The 20,383-nt window shown below is 40.2% G+C and overlaps 1 protein-coding gene across 1 annotated transcript; it reads right to left on the reverse strand.

Annotated features, from left to right (window-relative positions):
- Nucleotides 1–466: 466 nt before the first annotated feature.
- SLC10A6 (solute carrier family 10 member 6) lies at nt 467–19,882 on the reverse strand. The gene is made up of 6 exons (XM_060097738.1): nt 19,470–19,882; nt 8,947–9,065; nt 7,291–7,379; nt 3,899–4,074; nt 1,872–2,029; nt 467–747 (listed from the first exon to the last, which is right to left on the reverse strand). Exons 1-6 carry the CDS (start codon nt 19,880–19,882, stop codon nt 467–469), a joined length of 1,236 nt encoding a protein of 411 aa, XP_059953721.1.
- Between the last annotated feature and the right edge of the window lie 501 nt (nt 19,883–20,383).

The following is a 20,383-nucleotide window of genomic DNA, read 5'->3' on the forward strand; positions in this document are numbered from 1 at the left end:
CTCTAGGCTCGTGATTACATCTATAAATCTAAAAAGATTTTCAAGCCCTTAAAAAAACCAATCATTTTAGAAAAGACCCCATTCTTATAAGAGCTGTATGCTTCCTCCCCAATGCCCCAAAGGACTTGCCCAAAGTCGAGAAGTCAAGTGGGTCCAGACTCTGTCCTTGCCCTGCAGTATGAGGTGACATCTCCTCTACACAGAGTTCTAACTCTTGTGAGATTAAAATTCACAGCTTGACGACTTCACATAACAATGGGGATCACTCTTCACTGTATGGGAAGACAAGAACACACAAAGTAGCTAATAAATCTGTTGCGTAAACCCCCAAAGAAAGAACCTGAAATAGGCAGAGCATATTCTCAAAAGGGGATCCTATGACAAATCACAGTCCACACAGAAATATAAATATGTTGACATTTGACACGCAAACATTCCCATAAGCCCTGCCAACGAGATTCACTCATCAACTCTGCACTATCTTTACTGGCCACTGCGGAAGACAGGGACCAGTCAAGCCAGCAAACCCCTGCTTGGCACATAAGATCTGGCCAGTTGGCATGAGAGCCCTGTGGAGATCCATGGGCCCTGATGGCCCAGGAGTTAGAGCAGCTTCTTCATTCACCTCCAAGAAAGCACTGGTCTCTTTGGGAGAAGTGGATTTCTTCTTAAAGCGGGCTTCTACCCTTAAAGCAGGGTTCTTTATCCTGTGTTTGATCTTCAGTGTCCTCTTGTACATCTTATATGCTAGGTGTTAAAACATACCAGTATTAAAAATCACTTTAGCAAAGACTATAATTTGGTGACATTGTGCACTTGTCAATACTTTGGGGGTTTGTTTGCTTTGGATCATACACATATAAACACACAGGAAAAAGACGGGGAAAAGAAAAGACTACAGAGCAAAATAATTCAGTGTATCAAGATGGCTATTTCTGTCTGGAATGGACCTATTGTGATTGAGACATTCATCAGGTGGCTGACAGCTTGTCCGTCCATCTGTCCGTCTGTCCATCCATCCATCCAGTCAGTCAGCAACTCCTGTGGAGGGCTTAATATGGGTCAGGTGCCCCCCGGGTGCTGGGAGGTAGCTGGGAATGGGCCAAGCATACTCCTTCCATCACAGTCTCACCATGAGAAGGAATTAAAACCTGGATCTAAGACCAGGAGTTTTATTCTGCTAGACTTTAACTTGTGGGAAAATTAAACCCCAAGTGCTCCTTATATTAATTGTCCGTAATCAATATATAATTAGTTATATCAGTAATCACTGAGCCTTACGTTCTGTGACAACAATAAAACATTTACAATGGCCAAGATTAAAATATACGTATGTTTGTGTACATATCTATCAATCTATATATTTTAAATTTACCTTCTGTGAACTTACATAATGACTGCCTGCAAAATGATGTATTTTTGGATGTAGGGATAGATAAGCATATATATTTTTTAATATCTGTATGTATTATATTTCATAGTTAAAAAACATTTCACAGACATTCAGCACAATTCTTAGTCACATAAGTACTGTGAAATAACATTTGGAAGACTTTCAAGGCTCTTAATAAAACATAACAAATGTCATTTTTGAGATAAATAATTGTTCATGGAGAGTTCTGATAGTGCATTGTTTTTGTGAAGATTATTTATTTATAATTATAAGCTCACTTTCACAGGTTTTTAAAAATATTTTTCTGTGAAACTTCCACTTGTGGCAAAGGATCTTGTTTATACATTTTATTTTCCCCAGAAATGTCAGGCTAAAAATGTATCACAAGGGCAGCACATGTATATTCAGATTGAAAAAGGAGTTAGTAAGCTGGGTGAACAATTTTCAGTCAAGTCCACTCAATGGGGGCTTTACCCACCTGCAACAATGAGAAACCCATCCAACAGCTGGAAGAGTCCATAGGCCAATGGGAAGATAAGCATCTGGACTAATTGCTCGGCAGTGAAAGATAAGTGCAGCATGGTGATGCACATGTGAATATTCTGAGCTCCAGTTTCTAAGGAAATCGTCCTGCACCTACCAATGGAAAAATTTTACATACTAGCAATAAGGACTATTTTTAAATTTTACATATAGCAATAAGTGCAAGCTATGAGCTGAGACCACTAAAAATGTTTATTCATTCAATAATTATTTGCTGAGTGCCTACTCTGTAGGTGGCCTCTTGAGAAGCACCTCTGAATAGGGCCCTATGAACCCTGCCCTTAGAATCTGGGTGAAAAGACAAGATATACACATAGAAACAGCACAAGACAAAGTATGATCGAAGGTCAGGGAGATGCTGTAGAAATTCAGAAAAGTGGCATAAATGGTTAGAGAAGGCTTCACAGAGGAAGGGTGAAACTAAAGAACGGAAAGAGTGAAAGAGGCATTTAATGTGGGGAAGTGATTGAAATTAAAGTTCTGGGGACACGTATGAGCTTGACCTATTCAGTAAGCATTGCTTATGCTCTAAGCCAGCCTGTGGGGAGTGGAGGATTGAAGGAGATGAGAATGGAAAGTTGAGTCAGACACAAAACAGTATAAACTAAACACTTGAAAATAAACATAAAAATCCTACATGAAAACAAAATGTCTGAAACGGTTTCTTTGGTGAAATCGTTTAGTAATACCTTTTTTCTACTTTCTCCTTTTCTATATTTTATTCATTTTCTAATTACAAAAAAAGGAAAAGAACAGAAGAGAAAAGAAAAATTAACCTCACTTGAAAAAGAAAAAGCAGGAGGGAGAAGAAGGAAAACCTAGGCAGGACCTTGGAGGCTGGGTTAGGCAGTTTCATCTTCTCCAATTTATTGAATACAAAGGGCGTCTTGAGGCTTTTACAGATGGCAGAAGAGAGGAAAGAGACGTTTGATAAACCAGCTTCTCTTTGCAGACTGGACTGGGATGTGGAGGTAACAAGGGTGTGGAATGTGGGAGTGAAAATATCGTCACTAGTACAAGGCAAATGCAGTGGCTCTTATTTTATTTCTAGTCACCCTGTTGCATGCTACACTTTCTCCAGACCACCCTCACTTCTTTCAGAGCCCTGTCCATAACCTGACAAGATTAAGTTACACAGCTGGACCTCACACCTGGACCATTCACAAGGCAAATGCATCATCTCAGTCCTGATTTTTCTCAAGCCATCAGGTGTGGAAAAAACAAGATTGTTGACTACACTTTGCCATAGGAATACCTTCTCTCCAAATCCAATTATATTTCAACTCCTCAACAGTCTGTGTTCCTAATAACAGTCGTCCCTCTGTATCTGCAGGTTCTATATCCACGGATTCAACCAACCTCGGATCAAAAATATTTGGGAAAAGAAAAATTCTACAAGGTTCCAAAAAGCAAAACTTAAATTTGCCATGCAGGCAGCTATTTATATAGCATTACATTAGGTATTATAAGTAATCTAGAGATGATATAAAGTATATGGAGGATGTACATAGGTTATATGCAAATACTACGCCATTTTATAATAGGGAGTTGAGCATCCTTGGATTCTGGTGTCTGCAGGGGGCTCTGGAACCAATGCCCTGCGGATATGACTGTACTGACCTAAGGCCCAAATCTTAAGTCCACCACATTCTGGCTCTATGACCTTGGTCAGGTTACTTAAGTTCCCTGAAGGGTTTGCTCATCTGTAGAATGTAGAATGTAGAATGAGATACCCAGAGTATCAGCCCCTCAGACTTGTAGTAAGAAGGAAATGAGATACCCTTGGCAGAGCCTCACCAAGTACTTGGTTACCACCCTAAATGTTCCCCAAGTGGACAACACCACCCACCTTGTAAATCAAAACTCTTCGTGCTTCCAGACATAGCCAGGTGGCAAAGCCTGCCAATGGCAGTGTGTTTAATTTGTCCTCCTTATAAAAGTTTATGGATAATTTAACTGTACCTCTGCCAAGATTGGTGGGTAAGAAGTGCCAAGAGAAAGCCTGTGACATGGCCAATCAAAGGAAAGATGAAGCTGATGGTCAGAAGAATGATGTCTGAATTCCAAGATCCTTTCGCCAGCACCACACCAGCAACTGCAACCACCAAAAGGAGGACCCCACCAACAATGGCTCCAACCTAAGGCAAACCAATAAAAGAGGTACAGGTAAACATCACAGTCTTTTTGCGAAGTCCATCACTGCTCCAAAAGCCTTGGAACCTAGAAGGTTTTAGAACAAAGAGAGGACCTAGAGAGCACCAAATCCAATCTCATTTTACAGAGAAGAAACCTGAGGTCCAAAGTGGTCAAGTGACTTGACTGAGCTAGATTTGATGAAGCTCCACACAAATCTAAGTCTTCTTATTTTATGATCAATATCTTTTTTTATGATCAATATCTTTTCCTCTCAAGTGGAGGATTCTGCCAGAAGGATTAGGTAGTTAAGTTTTTCGTGGATAGGACAAATTTGTGAAATAAGTGAAACTTCTGATAATAAGCATCCAACACCTCTATACATGTCCTTGCAGGCCCCGCGCTGGTAACCTCTTGCCTGAGATCTGCCCTGCCCGACCATCCACCACTCTCTCCCTACCACGCCTTCAACCACCAATGACTTCCTGACTGCTTTGCTCCCTGTTTCTCTCTCCTCCAAATGAAATTTACCCATTCTTCATTAGACAACCTGAGCTAATATTAATGTAAAATGAGATACTATTGAAGATACTGATATGTTCTCCCAAATGAATACTGTCTCTTGCTTTTGTTGTTTAATAGGAACAAAAAAAAAATCAACAAAAATTTTTCCCAGTGGTCAGAGTTTTAAACCAGATAAAGAGGAAGCAAGACCCAGAATATGTGGGGGAAAGTCAGGATCTTGGCAAGCTCCCATTCACATCATGTAAACAGCAAACTATGCACCCAGTTCAGCATCAACCTTGATTTGAAGTGATTCAGGGTGTGGAGAAAGACGGTCATGGGGAACCAAAACAAAATAAAAACAACCCACTGGATGAGAGTTGTGTTCTGGGATCATTTTTACTGCTCAAATACAGGGAAAGACTGGGCCTCTGCCTAACAGGAAGATGCTGGAACACACAAAGGCCTCTGATTGTAAAAATCCTCCGTCGACATTCTACCAGGAAAGGGATTTCAAAGTTTAAAATTTACCAAAAGCAACTGAATCAGAAAATGAATCAGATCTAAAATTAGAAGAGGACTAGGAACAGAAAAGGAAGACATTCCAAAATAATGATAAAAATGTCCTAGTTTTAACTTAGGTGCTCTAGACTATTTATACATATTATTAAATATTTTCTGCCACAGCACCTATGGAATAGCCAAATGGTTTTTGTTTTGTTTTGTTTTTTTGTTTTGTTTTTATTTGGGCTGGGCTCAGCTGGGTAGTTCTTTGTGGGGGGTGGTTTATTTATTTATTTATTTATTTATTTATTTATTTTTGGCTGTGTTGGGTCTTTGTTGCTGCATGTGGGCTTTTCTCTAGTTGCAGTGAGCAGGGGCTACTCCTCGTTGCAATGAGCAGTCTCCTCATTGCAGTGGCTTCTCTTGTCGCAGAGCATGGGCTCTAGGTGCATGGGCTTCAGTAGTTAGCCCGTGTGCCACAACTACTGAGCCCACATGTGATAAAAGCACACGGGCTTCGTTGCTCCGTGGCATGTGGGATCTTCCCGGACCAGGGCTCGAACCCGGGTCCCCTGCACTGGCAGGTGGATTCTTAACCACTGTGCCACCAGGGAAGTCCAGCCAAATGGTTTTTAATTTGCTCTTTACAGACATACAGAAAATGTATCTGATTTCTCCACTGACACTGATGGCCTAGTAGAGGATCTGGAAACATCAAAATCATTATTTTTTTGTTAGATGCCCTTTTAAGAAAGTAATCCAAGATGGAGTACTTGAAAAGTAAGAGGTTCCCTTGATCATACTCTCTCCTCCTGTTTTATAAGCAAAATTATAACCACACATTGCCACACTGGAAATTTTCTCCCACTGAAATAACAGTAAAGTCACCATGTGCAATCCAGACACACAGCATCTAAGCCCTCCTCCAGCTCCCTGTGCCCAGCTAATTTGTCTGCTTGTCAACCCCTCTTCTCATTCTCCATCTCATTGGAGGACTAGCGGGAGTTGTTCAGTCTTGTGCCAAACTGGGGAAGCAGCATCCATTCGTTCAGGCAGATGGAGTGGCATGTTCTGTCAGGTAGAGCCAAACATCAAGAGTTTAAACTGAACCAAACCATAAACCCCAAACTAAAATGAACTGACATTTATTTGCCAAACCTCCAATTAGCTCCAAATGTCTTTTTTTACAAATGTAAAAAATAACTAAAACATTTTTTAAATCTTCATGAAAGCAGTATATAATAAAAGTATATATCTTCTAAAACAATACATAATTGGAAAAATGGACAACACCTTAGGAGATGGACACCATTGTTGAGAACACCTCCTCTCAAGCCACATAACTTTTTTTTCTGTCTTTAAAAACCTCTTTTATTTATTTATTTTTTAAAACATCTTTATTGGAGTATAATTGCTTTACAATGGTGTGTTAGTTGCTGCTGTATAACAAAGTGAATCAGCTATACATATACATATATCCCCCTATCTCCTCCCTCTTGCGTCTCCCTCCCACCCTCCCTATCCCACCCCTCTAGGTGGTCACAAAGCACCGAGCTGATCTCCCTGTGCTATGTAAGCCACATAATTTTAAAAGCCATTTAACAAGGACATTGGCTTGTTTCCCCAGCAGACAAAAGATAACCCTGGAAAGTCAAGAGGAGGTAGAGGGTTCCAGCTCCCAGCATTCCAGGGCCACACTCCTCAGTGCGTTCTGGATGATTTCATTCTGACAGTTACTCATGTGGTCAGCAGCCCTTGTTTGTGTGTACAAACTCCATCTTTAGAGGCTCACCCAGGAATGCTTGTGAAAGAGCCCTTCATCCTGCTGTTCCAGGAAGCCAGCCACACTCATAAACAATGGGCCCCATTTCATGCAGACTTGAACAGCCTTTGCTTGAGAGCACCTGTGTGAAGCCTTGTGAACAAATGGGTGCTCTCTGGCCACATGCAGGCCTAAGCTTTTCTGTCACTAAAGCACGAGTTCCATGCTTTGCAGGGTGTCATAAGCCTCAGTGTAGGGGCCCATTGGAGTGACAAAGCAAGGCTTAGAGTGGAGGAAATATGGTGGCTGGATCCAAAAATGCAGGACACGTAAAGAAAATTGCTAGGTGTGGGGCCGTGTCTGACTGGCCCCTTTGTTCTGGTCATTACCTACGTCTATTTGTGAAGTCTCTGATTCTGAAATGTGCTAACTGTCCCATGGAGTTGCTTACCTTAAGAATAATTTTGGATTGTTTTGGCCACCTATAATTCACATAGACACCAAAGGCCACAGGAATGGTCAGGCACACAAGGGTAATTCCTGAAGAGAAGAAAAATCTGTTAGATGGTATCCCCTCTCACCCTGACCACCCATTTCTCAACAATTTAGGTCTATTTCAATTAGATAAAAGCTTTAATTAAAGATGCATTTTATTTCAGCATCCACCTCCAAAAAAATGTTTTTTAATGTTTAGAAGACAATCTTTGAAGGGTATATGATACCACTGAATGCCGTCACAAACAGTCTCTCATTTCTCTCAGAATCCCTCAACAGTCACATGGAATTTTAGAGACAACTGAAAATGTAAAGATTAGAAAACAGGAGGACCCTTTTATGTCTGCAAAATTCTTTGGTTGCTATGTATGGGGTCACCACTCTACAACTATAGCTATTATTTCTCTATTTGAAGCCAATGGGTGATTTGCTTCGCAAGGTAAAGAATATCTATTACAAGACAAAAACAGCATTTGTTACAGAAACCAGAGGAAGTTCTTATATTTCCAAGTGTAGCCAGGTAACCCAAAGGCAGGTAGAGAAATACATATTTTAATTAACACAAGTGACTAAAGACAGGCTCAACAGAGCAGAGGTCTACTTGCCAATAGGATCCATACACTGACATTTTCCAGTGCCACTTTCCAAATCTGCTCACTTGCAATACTAGCTCCAAAGTCATATGAGTTGCTCATATTTTGGGCTTTAATTGTTTACAAGTGCCTTTTAGAATATATTATTAAAACAGACTATATTAAATAGTGATAAGAAAAAGTTGCACATAAAATCATGATTTCTAAATTAAGATTTCACTCAAATTTTACAAATTCAATGGGCTTCACCTTTTATCAGGACATGGCTCTATTCATGGTTCTGAACTATGGGCCATGGGTTGTTAAGCTCTCCAAGTAATTACTTGAGACTCCAGATTGACACTTTGGAGTTTACGAATCATAGTTTCTACCAATTCTCCAAAGACTCTGATCAAACCAGAATAGACATATCATCTCACCAAGTTTTTCTTCCAATCCTAGTGAGTCCACAGAGCTCTCAGAGTTTAAGGAGATAATGAAAGAGATATGGGTGTGGTTGTGACATGTGGATATGCTTTAATACTCAGTAGGAACCATTTATGTTTATCAGTAAAGAGGTCAAGGCCACAGGTGATATAAAAGGTGGGACTGAGGGAACTAAGGTCTCATTAGAGCCACTGTGATTCAGTTCACCTGTGGGTCATAATGAGTCTAACTGCTTTCTAGTGAATTATATAAGGGTTGTTTGGGTTTTTTTAATAAGTAAGTTTTCTGGCTTTGTTTTCAAAAGTGAACCGTTGTAGGGGTTAAGAGCTTGGACTTTGCAGTCAGATTCGTGAGTCAGAATTCCAGTCTGCATTTACCAGCTGCATGACCTTGGTCGAGTTACTTCACCTCCCTAGTTCTGAAAATACAGGATATGGGACTGGTAATAGAGTCTATACTGTAGGGTTATTTGGAGAATTAAATTAGATAACATATTTAAACCCCTGTATAAAGGAGACACATAGTAAACAACAGCTATTATTATTACCATCACCATTACTATTACTATTTCATGTCACAAGCCCAATACAGACCTATGTTCTGATATGGAATGGTGAGATTCTGCTCAAGATTCCAGGACAAGGTGTAGAGATAAAGGCAGAGTGGCATCATTCCCAGGGCAACCACTGTGGAACAAGTTGTCATACTGATGCTGAAAGTAAAATTAAAGTAGATGCTTAAGAGGGAAAGTTTGAAATGAAGAATTTAGTCCTTACCAAAAACAACTCCTGGGGTACAACTTCTTAGAGATTATGTAGGGTAAGTTACTTGAAACTGCCTCCTGTTTTATTATTCAACAAATGATGACGTATTTGTCTAGAAAAAGATTTCCTGCAATTCTTGCCATCTATCAATTAACTCATATTTTATGAGCATTTACTCGTCCTAAACATTCTGCTAGTCACTATAAGGATTCATTTTTTTCCTTATACAGTTCTTCTTTATTGATATATAAGTCATAGACCATAAAATTCATGCATTTTAAAGTAGCTTTAGTATATGTGACTGTACTATTCTATTTCCAGAATATTTTCATTACCCCAAAAAGAAGCTCCACCCCATTAGCAGTCCCTCCCCATTCCCTTCTCCCCCCAGCCCCTGATAACCAGGAATCTATTTTCTGTCTTTATAGGATTTTGTCCCTATCTGGGTGATTTTTGTCCCTATCTGGGTGATAAAACCAGCAACAAAATCAATCAGTAAAATTAGGGGAAATAAAGTAAATGGAAATGAGATATTCTTCAGGCCAAACAAAATACTTATGTTTAAATCACTGGGAAAAATTACACAATCTGTTTCAGCACATACAAACTGTTTATAGACATGATTAATGCTGCTCTACAGATGAAGTGAGGCACAGGGAACATTATACAACACAACCCAGGGGTAAAGCAAGAGTTTATTCCCTTCAACACTAGGCTTCAAGAGTCTTGGAAGGTTTTAATATTCATAGTTTAAATTCTCACAGCAGACTGCCTTGCATATAGTATATGCCCAACCTGTGTTAATGGTACAAATGGCCTAGAGACTGAGGCTCACTACCTCCCAGCCCAGCGAGGAGGGGAAGGAGACCCTTCGTAGGACTAATGTCTGCTGCAGAGATAGCAAGGGTCCTCCAGGACTTGATCAGTCCTGCAAGTTACACATCATTCTTCCTCATAATATGAATGACCAATGTTTCCATCTAATTACCCTGTCTATAAAATAATATGTCTGTGATAACTTTGACATTTTCTATCAGAAGAATGTTTATATTCCCAGCAAAGCAGCAACCATTATACTTCAATGATATTAAAAATAATCCTCTGTACTCTCAATCACTGCTGGTGAAATGAGGACTTCCCTGGTGGCGCAGTGGTTAAGAATCTGCCTGCCAATGAGGGGACCCGGGTTCGAGCCCTGGTCCGGGAAGATCCCACATGCTACGGAGCAAGTAAGCCCCTGTGCCACAACTACTGAGCCTGCACTCTAGAGCCCATGCACATACAGCCCGTGCTCCGCAACAAGAGAAGCCACAGCAATGAGAAGCTTGCACACGGCAACGAAGAGTAGCCCCCACTCGCCACAACTAGAGAAAGCCCATGTGCGGCAACGAAGACCCAATGCAGCCAAAAATAAATAAATATATATATATATTTTTTAATGCAAAATGGCACAACCCCTGGAGGGAGTTTGGTAATATCTAGCAAAATTACACATGCGTTTACTCTTTGACCCAACAATCTCCCATCTGGGAATCCAGCCCAAAGATGCACTGTCAAATATTTAACTAATTGGTGACCAGTTTCAGAAAACCAGACTTAGGTAATTCACAAGTATTTGTATATATCCCTTCTCCTCTTTGTTTTCATTTAAACAATCCTGTTTCATAGCTGCTGTTCAGAGAACAGAGGCTTTGTTGTTTTCTTTTTAAAGCAACTTACTCTGCAGCTTGGTTGCTTTTGTTTTTTTCTCCACTTAATATCATAGGCATTTTTCAGGGCAACAGATATAATAAACTCATTTTTTTTTAAAGAACTGCAGAGTACAACATAAATATGCCATAACCTCTTCAATCACTCCATTAATGCTGAAAAAATTGTTTGAGGTTTCTTCCATTATAAGCAATGTATTAATAAACATTCTTATATATATTTCACTTGAAATAATTCTTCTCTTTCTGTAAAATAGATTCTCCAAAGTGGAATCGCTGTGTCAAAAGTTTCTGTTTTTTATTTTAATAGATACTTCCAGATTATTTTCAAAAAAGCTTGCTGCATTTCACAATCTTGCCTGCACTGGAGGCCATCAATCCCTTTTAATTCTCATGAGAACATTGAAAACTGCATCTCACTCTTCTTTTGTTATACACCTGACTCTACAAGGTTGTGCTTTCTTTCATGTTTATTAACCTCTTGGATACCCCCTCTCAACAGCCTTTCTTGTCTGATTTTTCTTTTCTTAACCTGGAGGAGCTACTTTAAGATTAGGGTACATATCATCAAATGTAATACAAATATTTTTGCCAAGGTTATTTTATATTTTTACTATGCTTATGACTTATGCCATAATAAATAACACTGAGATAGTCAAATCTGTCCATCTGTCCTTTTTTTTTTTTTTCCTGGCTTCTAAGTTCCTTGCCTAGTTAAAGATTTCCCCCTCTCCTGAGGTTATTCAAATATTGCCCCCACTTTCTACTTTTTCATAGGTTTATATTTTACATTTATATCTTTAACTTACCTAAAATTTATATTTTATATCGTATAAGGTATGAAACTAATCTATTGTCTTCTATATTGAGAGGCAAGTGTGTTAAATTTTCCAAATAAACAATTTTTCACTAAACTGAAGTGCCAACTTCATTATATATTATATATACGTTCAAGTGTGTTCAAAATGTCCTTTTTTCCTAAGCAAATATCAGACTGTTTTAAATATGATGTTTTCATAGTGTATTTTTGTATATGACAGAGCAGACACTTCCACATAAGTCTTTCTTTTCAAACTTTTCTGAGCAGTTCTTGCATATATTTCACTCCATATGAGATTTAAAATTATCTTATTCTATTAAGAATGCTTACTTTGGGCTTCCCTGGTGGCACAGTGGTTGAGAGTCCGCCTGCTGATGCAGGGGACACGGGTTCGTGCCCCGGTACGGGCAGATCCCACATGCCGCGGAGCGGCTGGGCCCGTGAGCCATGGCCGCTGAGGCTGCGCGTCCGGAGCCTTTGCTCCGCAATGGGAGGGGCCACACAGTGAGAGGCCCGCGTACCGCAAAAAAAATGAATGCTTACTTTGAGCAAAGTCTTCGTCCTAACTAGAGAGCAGATTAAGGAAGAAAAGCAGCTTGCCACAGCTCTCAAACCTTTGTATTCAAGAAGAGTGTGTGTCTGGAACGCTTTTCCAAATTCCTAGTCTGTGATAGTGCTACATTCCTGGCTCTTCATATCACCACATCCTGAAAGGAATTCCATATTACATCACTTTGATCTTGAACTTCTGGAGAACTAGCAGAGAATTTTCCTCCTCTATGGCTATGGCTCAAACACCAGAAAGGTAAGATTCATAACTGTGGGAAGCAAAGTGTGAGATTATATCAGACTGATTCTATATCCTTGATTACATAGGTTACTACTTCCACCCTTTATACAACTTCATGCCCATAATGTTCACAGTAATGGTCAAGGAAGGCAACAGATGACCCTGGTGCTCTGCCAAGCTGGAAAAGCACAAGTGAATGTGTCTGAATGCATTGGATAGTCACACCTTTTGTTTTACTGCCATGAAATTCCAATGTAGCATAAACAGAGGATGTGGTCAACTGGGTCTCTTGGCTGTTCACATATAGGAAAATTGTTGGCAAAATCTGATTTCAGTATAACAAGATTCCACTTGCACTAAGAAGAATGGCGTCACCATCTGCAAACTATTACAGAGAATAATGGGACAGATTAAGCAAGTCTGGACAAACAGGTAAATCCTGAACTTCCTTTAAAACATGGAAATTACATATATATGCATTATACTAAAATGTAGTGTCGAGGAGTATACCATTTTGCAATTGGGGTTTAAATTATACGCATGTTGTTTTAGTTTGAAATCAATAAACTCAGGAACTCTGACACTCAAAACTATGAAAGTACATGCTTGCTTCCCCACTGAAAAAAAACTTTTAAATTATCTAGGTAGTCAGATGGACATGGAATATGCTATAAGATCAGATCAACAGACTTGGGCCTAGAGAAGAGTTCAAGGCCAGGTTTTCCATCCTTAAATATAAATGTTACTCCCGTCTGCTGCTTCTCAAGAACGGTAACCAGCATTTATTGAGCACCACCTGCTAAGTATCAGACCTCATTACATACATTTTCTCTTTTCGTCTATAAAACAACCCTATGGGTAGGTATTATTTTCATTTTGTAGACAAGGAAATTAAGGTACATAGCATTATAGAAACACACTAAATCGCATGGATTCAATCTAAGTTCTGTCTCTCAAGATGATCTTCAGTTCTCCACCAGGCCCTGTCAGACAGATCTGAAGATTCTGAAGTCCTATTTTCAGGGTTTCTGCTGAAGGATCAGGAGCTCCTTTAAAGTTCAAAAGTCAAATTTGGCCACTGAATCCCTCAGGCTCTACCACCACCAGTAGTCAGAATCCTTTCTCTGCCGCTGAGGACACAAACACGTCCTCACGGAAGAACAGACCTCATATAACAAAAGTTATCAAACTAGAGTTCACTGGTGGCCTAGTGGTTAGGATTCCAGGATTTCAATGCTGGGGCCAGGGTTCAACCCATGGTCAGGGAACTGAAATCCCACAAGCCACATGGTATGGCCAAAAAAAAAAAGTTATCAAACTAAAGACAGTGGGAGCTGTCCTGAGTTGTACCAATAAACTGATTGCATTTCAAGAGAAGTTTTGTAACACACACGAGCAACCAGAAACTTTCCTTCAGTCATTCACCCTCATCTATCAAGCCCCTGCCACCACCAGGCTGGCTCTAAGCATGCAGAGGAACAAGCCCTGGAGGAGCTCAGAGACCTAGTGAGGCTAAAAGTAGCCCAGCTACTGCAGTATGCTCTGATAGATGACAAGAAAGCATTGCATATTTAGTGCTATGGGACAGAGGAGAGGCATCTCTGTCAAATAGTTTCTGGAGAAACACTAAAAACTGGGGTGGGAGAGGGGGATGCTTAGACTTCATAATTTGCTTTTCTTTTCCTATTGTCACAAAATACTTAAAACTTAAAAGAGCCTCAGATCCATTTCTGGTTTATACCCTAAAGAACTGAAAGTAAGGACTCCAACAGATACTTGCACACCCGCGTTCATGGAAGCATTACTTACAATAGCCAAAAGGAAGAAGCAACCCAAGTGTCCATCAACGGATAAATGGATAAATAAAATGTCTTATATGCATACAATAGATTATTATTCAGCCTTAAAAAGAAAGGAAATTCTGACACAAGCTACAGCATAGCTGCACTTTGAAGACATTATGCTAAGTGAAATAGGCCAGACACAAAAGGACAAGTGTTTTATGACTTCACTAATATGAGATACCTAAAGTAGTCAAATTCATAGAAACAGAAATTAGAATGGCGGTTGCCAGGGCCTAAAGGGAAGGAGGAATTATTGTTTAAGGGATACAGAGTTTCAATTTGGGAATATGAAAAAGTTCTAGAGGTGGATGGTGGTGATGATTGTACAATAATGTGAACATACTTAATGCCACTGAACTGTACACTTAAAAATGTTAAAATGGTAAATGCTATGTTATGTATATTTTACCACATTAGAAAAAAGACACGACACAAATGAACTTATCTACAAAAGAGAAACAGACTCACAAACATAGAGAACACACTTGTGATTGCAAGGGGGAAGCAGGCAGGGGAGGGATGGATTGGGAATTTGGGATTAGCAGATGCAAACTATTTTTTTTTTTTTTTTGCGGTACGCGGGGCTCTCACTGTTGTGGCCTCTCCCGTTGCGGAGCACAGGCTCCGGATGCACAGGCTCAGCGGCCATGGCTCACGGGCCCAGCCGCTCCGCGGCATGTGGGATCTTCCCGAAGGACCGGGGCACGAACCCGTGTCCCCTGCATCGGCAGGTGGACTCTCAACCACTGCACCACCAGGGAAGCCCACAAACTATTACATGTAGAATGGATAAACAATAAGGTCCTACTGTATAGCACAGGGAACTATATTCAATATCCTGTAATAAACCATAATGGAAAAGAAAAAGTAAAAGGGACCTCAGAAAGTCTAACCCAATGATTTTACAAATGAGGAAACAGGTCCAGAAAGGTATGCTCAAAGACACACAGCTCCTTGAGCAGAGACTAAAACACAGGCCCCTGACACAGTGCTCTTTTGCCTGACCCATATAATAATAATAATAGCTCATACAGCATTTTGTGCCAGTAAGACTCTAAGCACTTTATATATATTAACTCATTCAATCCTTACAACAATCCATGAGGTTTATGTTTCTCCCTATTTTAGAAGTGAGGAAACTAAAGCATAGAGAATTTACATAACCTGCCAAGTTGACCCAGTTAGTAAGGGATGGATCTACTTTCTGGCTCCAGACTGGTGCACTTAACTATGACACTGTACTGCCAGATCTCAGTTTTCCTGTCTTACTGTCCAAGGCAAGAATTCTGTCCATCCTTAGTATAGTAGATTGCAAAAATGTCCCCAGTTCTTTCTCCCCCTCTTTTCCATGCCCTCTGCACTGTGACTTTGCAGCTCACCCCATTGAGAGGCAGGATCTACTTCTCCAGTCCTTGTATCTGGGCTAGCCTTGCAATTTGCATTAGCCACTGGAATGTGGTGGAAGTGATGGTGAACTGCTTTCAAGCTCAGGCCTCAGGAGACCTTGTAAGCTTCCCAGACACTGTCATGTGGTTAGGTCTAGGCTAGCCTGCTGCAGAATGAGAGGTCACAGGGGGGAGAGCCCAATTGTCCCAGCTGAGGCCATCCAAGATCAGTCCACATTTAGCCAGTCCCCGGACATGTGAGAGAGCCCTGCCAAGATCAGCAGAGCTCAGTCCAGGGGCAAGATAATTTTAAGGCTCTTCATACATGTAGGCCAACTGTTTTCCAGAACAGTTATAATGGATGATTGGAGGAGACAGATCAGGCCAGTTGTCATTGCAGGCTGTGAAGACAATGGGCAAAAGAAAGTTGGAAAAGTCCTGGGTATGTTTAAAGAACAGTTACTAGGGACTTCCCTGGTGATCCAGTGGGTAAGACTCTGTGCTCCCAATGCAGGGGGCTGGGGTTCAATCCCTGTTCAGCGAACTAGATCCCACGTGCTGCAATGAAGATCCCGTGTGCCGCAACTAAGACCCAGCGCAGCCTAAATAAATAAATAAATAAAAATAAAATCTTAAAAAAAAAAAAAAAGTTATAGTCCATTTTGACCAAAGACCTGTTATGCTTAAGAGGTTAATGGTAAATAAACCTGCAGGAGTCAGTTAGACCCGGCTTAGGTTCTACCCAATTTAACAGGTGTTGAGAAGCCTTTACATGTATAATATGTTCCTTTTCTCCTCACAACACCATAAAGGAAGTTCTATGATTTCCACTTACAGAAAGAGGTCCCAAGTCAGGATATAAAGACAGGCAGTCTGACCCCAGAGCCTGCCTTATCCACTTACTACAAAACCATGAAGGAAAGACTGAAGGTAGAGAGAACATTGTGAAAATACTGCAATTGGCCAAGAAAGAAACTGTGGTGCCTGACCTGAGGTGATGGCAGTGGACAGATAGGAAGCAATAGCTATGGGTGACATCGAGAGGGTGGGCTACAGTACTAGCCAGAGGACTGACTAAAGAAAGTGAAGCATGAAGGGGAGTCATGGGGTGGGGAGGGACTGCTAGGATGATGAGTCCCGGTGACTGGAAGGATGACTGGTGTCAGCAACAGATACTCAGAATGCAGAAACTGGTTCAAACATGTTGATTCTGAAACTCCTTGTTTGGTGTGAACAAATGGAGAACTGCAAGTAAATTGAATGAAGCACGGAGTTAAGGCATGAGAAACACATTTAGGTTTAGCGCTCATCTCAAGAGCACTAAATCTAAATTTCCTCACTTGTAAAATGAAGATGTTGTACTAAATGCTCTTGGATTTTATCCAGTATGAAAAACAAAATTTCTATCAATGACTGCCTAGTGAGTTTTGCTTAAGTTATTTTTGTTGGTAATCAAGTAAGAAAAACATAATGAACTTGTAGATTGTTTCACTTGATAACACTGAATTTCCTATTTGCAATTTTTACTGAGAATTAAGATTTACCACTCTTGTATCTATAAGTTTTTGAAAATCTAATATTTAGTCCCCATTTTAAAATTTCATTTCTTAGAATTTAAATTTTATGATTGTTTTTTGTTTTGTTTTTTGTTTGTGAGGCTCAAAATCAAAATTTTATTTAAAAAATGGGAAAGTAGCTAACATTTACTACATACCTACTATATGCCTACATACATACATACATACATATTTCCTCCTTAAAATACATCCTTGTGGGGAATAGGTAATTTTAACATGTTTTACAAATGAAGCTTACAGGTTAAATAATTTGACCAAAGTTAAAAGCTAATTAAGGGAAGTAAAATGAGCTTTATCTTTTATAGACTTCCTATTAATTGGTGTTTTTATTATAATTTTGGCTAATAAGAGATGAAGGTAATAAATGTTCTCTTTCCCAGAACAGAAGTGCTTGAGAACACTGCTTAAAGATTTATGTTCCTGCTGAGAAGATCTAGTTGTGTTAATAAATGGCATTGAAGAAAGTGCCTAAATTGCAGACTGATGAGAAACAGATGTGCTTTTAAATCTGGGTTCTGCCATACTCATTTGTAGCATTTGGCAACATACTTAACCAATCTGAGACACAATTTTCTCAGCTGTAAAATTCAGAATAATAAAAGGCCATTTACAAGGTTATTTTGAGGGCCAAGAAAGAAGGGAAAGAAAATATATGAAAGCATAGACCCCATGCCTGTCAGGGTACTTAATAACTATGTTTTCTTTTTCTTTCCAAAAACTTTCAGGCCCTGGAATTTATCACTGTTATATGGACTTTGTGTAAAGAATATTTCTCATTTCCCAATTATTATGTTAATGGTCAACTTCATTGAATTTGAATTAGCAGTGCACATTAGGGTTTTTTTAAATTTTATTTTATTTATTTTTTATACAGCAGATTCTTATTAGTTATCCATTTTAGACATATTAGTGTATACATGTCAATCCCAATCTCCCAATTCATTACACCACCACCACCCCACCCCCCGCCACTTTCCCTGCGGGGGGGGGGGTGGTTTAAATTAGCGATGCAAGTGATTCATTTCAAATCTTTGATAAGTGGGTAACCAGAAACATAGCCATATGAAAATTAATTATTGGTCTGTTGGGCATGAACTCATTAAAATTTATAGGTGAAATAAGTTCCATATGCTAAACATTCAGCACATGCAGGAAACTAGAAACCCATACCTGCAGCTGACTCACTAACATCAACTCCCAGCATGGTCAACACCTTTGATTCATTCATTGTATGATAAATCTCAACTAAATGACATACACATCGAACAGAGATTTAAATTTATAAGTAGTTCTTTCTCTGGGCAAAAGGTGAAACAGTTTGTTCAGAAGTAGGCAAAGATTCTAGAAAGACCACTGTTTTTAGCCCTGTCATTTTCTCCAGTTGTGACACCTCTGTTTTTTCCTCAAATGCTCTTTTCCCTATCAAAACAAGCACTCCAAAATACTTGTGACTAATTCAATCTCATTAAAATGTAAATGAATGATAAAGCTTAATGCTTCCTGGGGCATTTATCTACACCATAATTGGAAATAAGGTCACTGGCTTAAATGAAAGGAATGAGATTCTAGTAATGAATGTTAAACATCTGCAAAACAACAAGAAAGAACAGTTTTAGTCATAAGTCTTTTTCTTGCTCCCCAAGTCAACTCAATAGCCACTTAAAACAGGATATATCTATCACATACCCCTAAAGCTCCCTTATCCAGTCCCCCAAAATACTGATCTCATAAAGTAGGTGCTCGGGCATCACTTGCTGATTAGAGCCATGAGGCCCTCATTCTGGTTATGCTGCTGCCACCACCACCACTACAACAGCTACCAACCAGTATCCTTAGCTTCCTGGGATTCTGAACCTATGTCCCGGGAGACTGTGAAACCAGGACTGTTGTTAAAGCCATCAGTGTGGGTGAGAATGAGTTCACGCCTAGGAAGGGCCATTGGGTGAGGAAGGAGACCTGCTTTCACTGTTGCATATGAACACAACACCTCTACTCAGAAAAGTAGTTGACAGTAAAACAGAGGACAATCACAGCAAAGTAAATTTTAAGGTCAGAAAAGAAAGTCCTTCTGGGACCGAACAAGTCTGTGTAAAATGTTTCCCAACAGAATGTCTACCTAGATTGGCAGAGTTTTTAACGCGAAGGTGTCAGTACCTCCCATCCCCACCCCCATCCCTGGCAGAGTGCTATCAGGGGAAGACAGCTGAGCTTCCCTAGTGTAACTTACCTGAGATCCATATCTCCATCAACCCAGTAGGTGAAAATGTTCGAGATGGTTCCCCCTGGGCAGCACCCCATGATGAGGATAGCCATAGCTTGGACTGGCTTCAGAGAGAAGCTGATGACCAGGAGATAGGCAGTAAGAGGCATGAGCCCAAACTGGCAGAGCAGTCCCACAGCAATGCCCCAGGGTCTCCTGATGTGCGACCAGAGCCTCCAGATCTCCACAGAGCATCCCAAGGAGAACATGAGCAGGCCGATCATCACGGCTGACACCACGGTGAAAACAAGTTCCAGGTTCCCATAGACCTCCAGCCCCACTGGCAACTCCTCCTCTGAACTGTTGGCAGGGCAGGCTGAGCTGCTGGAACAATTTGCTCTCATCTCCTTATCCCTTAAGGCAGCATTACAAATGAACATCTGCCGCGATGGCTGGGCAGGTCTATCCTGCCACGTTCTGTAATAATTCCAAGTCACACAGGGAGGATCATTCCAATAGCTGTTGGCCAGTCAGGTGATTCATCCTAATCTGATCAATTTATTTGCGAGTGGCATTACAAAAGTAATTATCATGGGCATGAAACATATAATAAACTGTGGTAAGTAAGGCTTTCCACTTCTGTTCTTACTCACCAGTGAATATTCAAGTGAAATGAGACAAGCAAACACTGTCAAGTGGAGCAACTGGTATGCTGTCAGAAATCACATTGTGTTCCAGGAGAGAGGTTGGATGGCAAGGCATAATTTCTCCAAGTTCAGTAGGGATTTCCAAAAGCTAGGATGAAATGTTCTGCAGAGACAAAGGCTAACTCTGGAAAAAAGAAAGGCAGCTAAGCCAAAGCCACACCTCACAGCATTAGGAAAACTCTTCTGTTGAAGACATTAAAACAAAAGTCCAGTTAAGGAAATGTCAGGAGGGAC

Source organism: Mesoplodon densirostris, chromosome 1, assembly GCF_025265405.1.
Source record: "Mesoplodon densirostris isolate mMesDen1 chromosome 1, mMesDen1 primary haplotype, whole genome shotgun sequence".
Taxonomy (NCBI): Eukaryota; Metazoa; Chordata; class Mammalia; order Artiodactyla; family Ziphiidae; genus Mesoplodon; species Mesoplodon densirostris.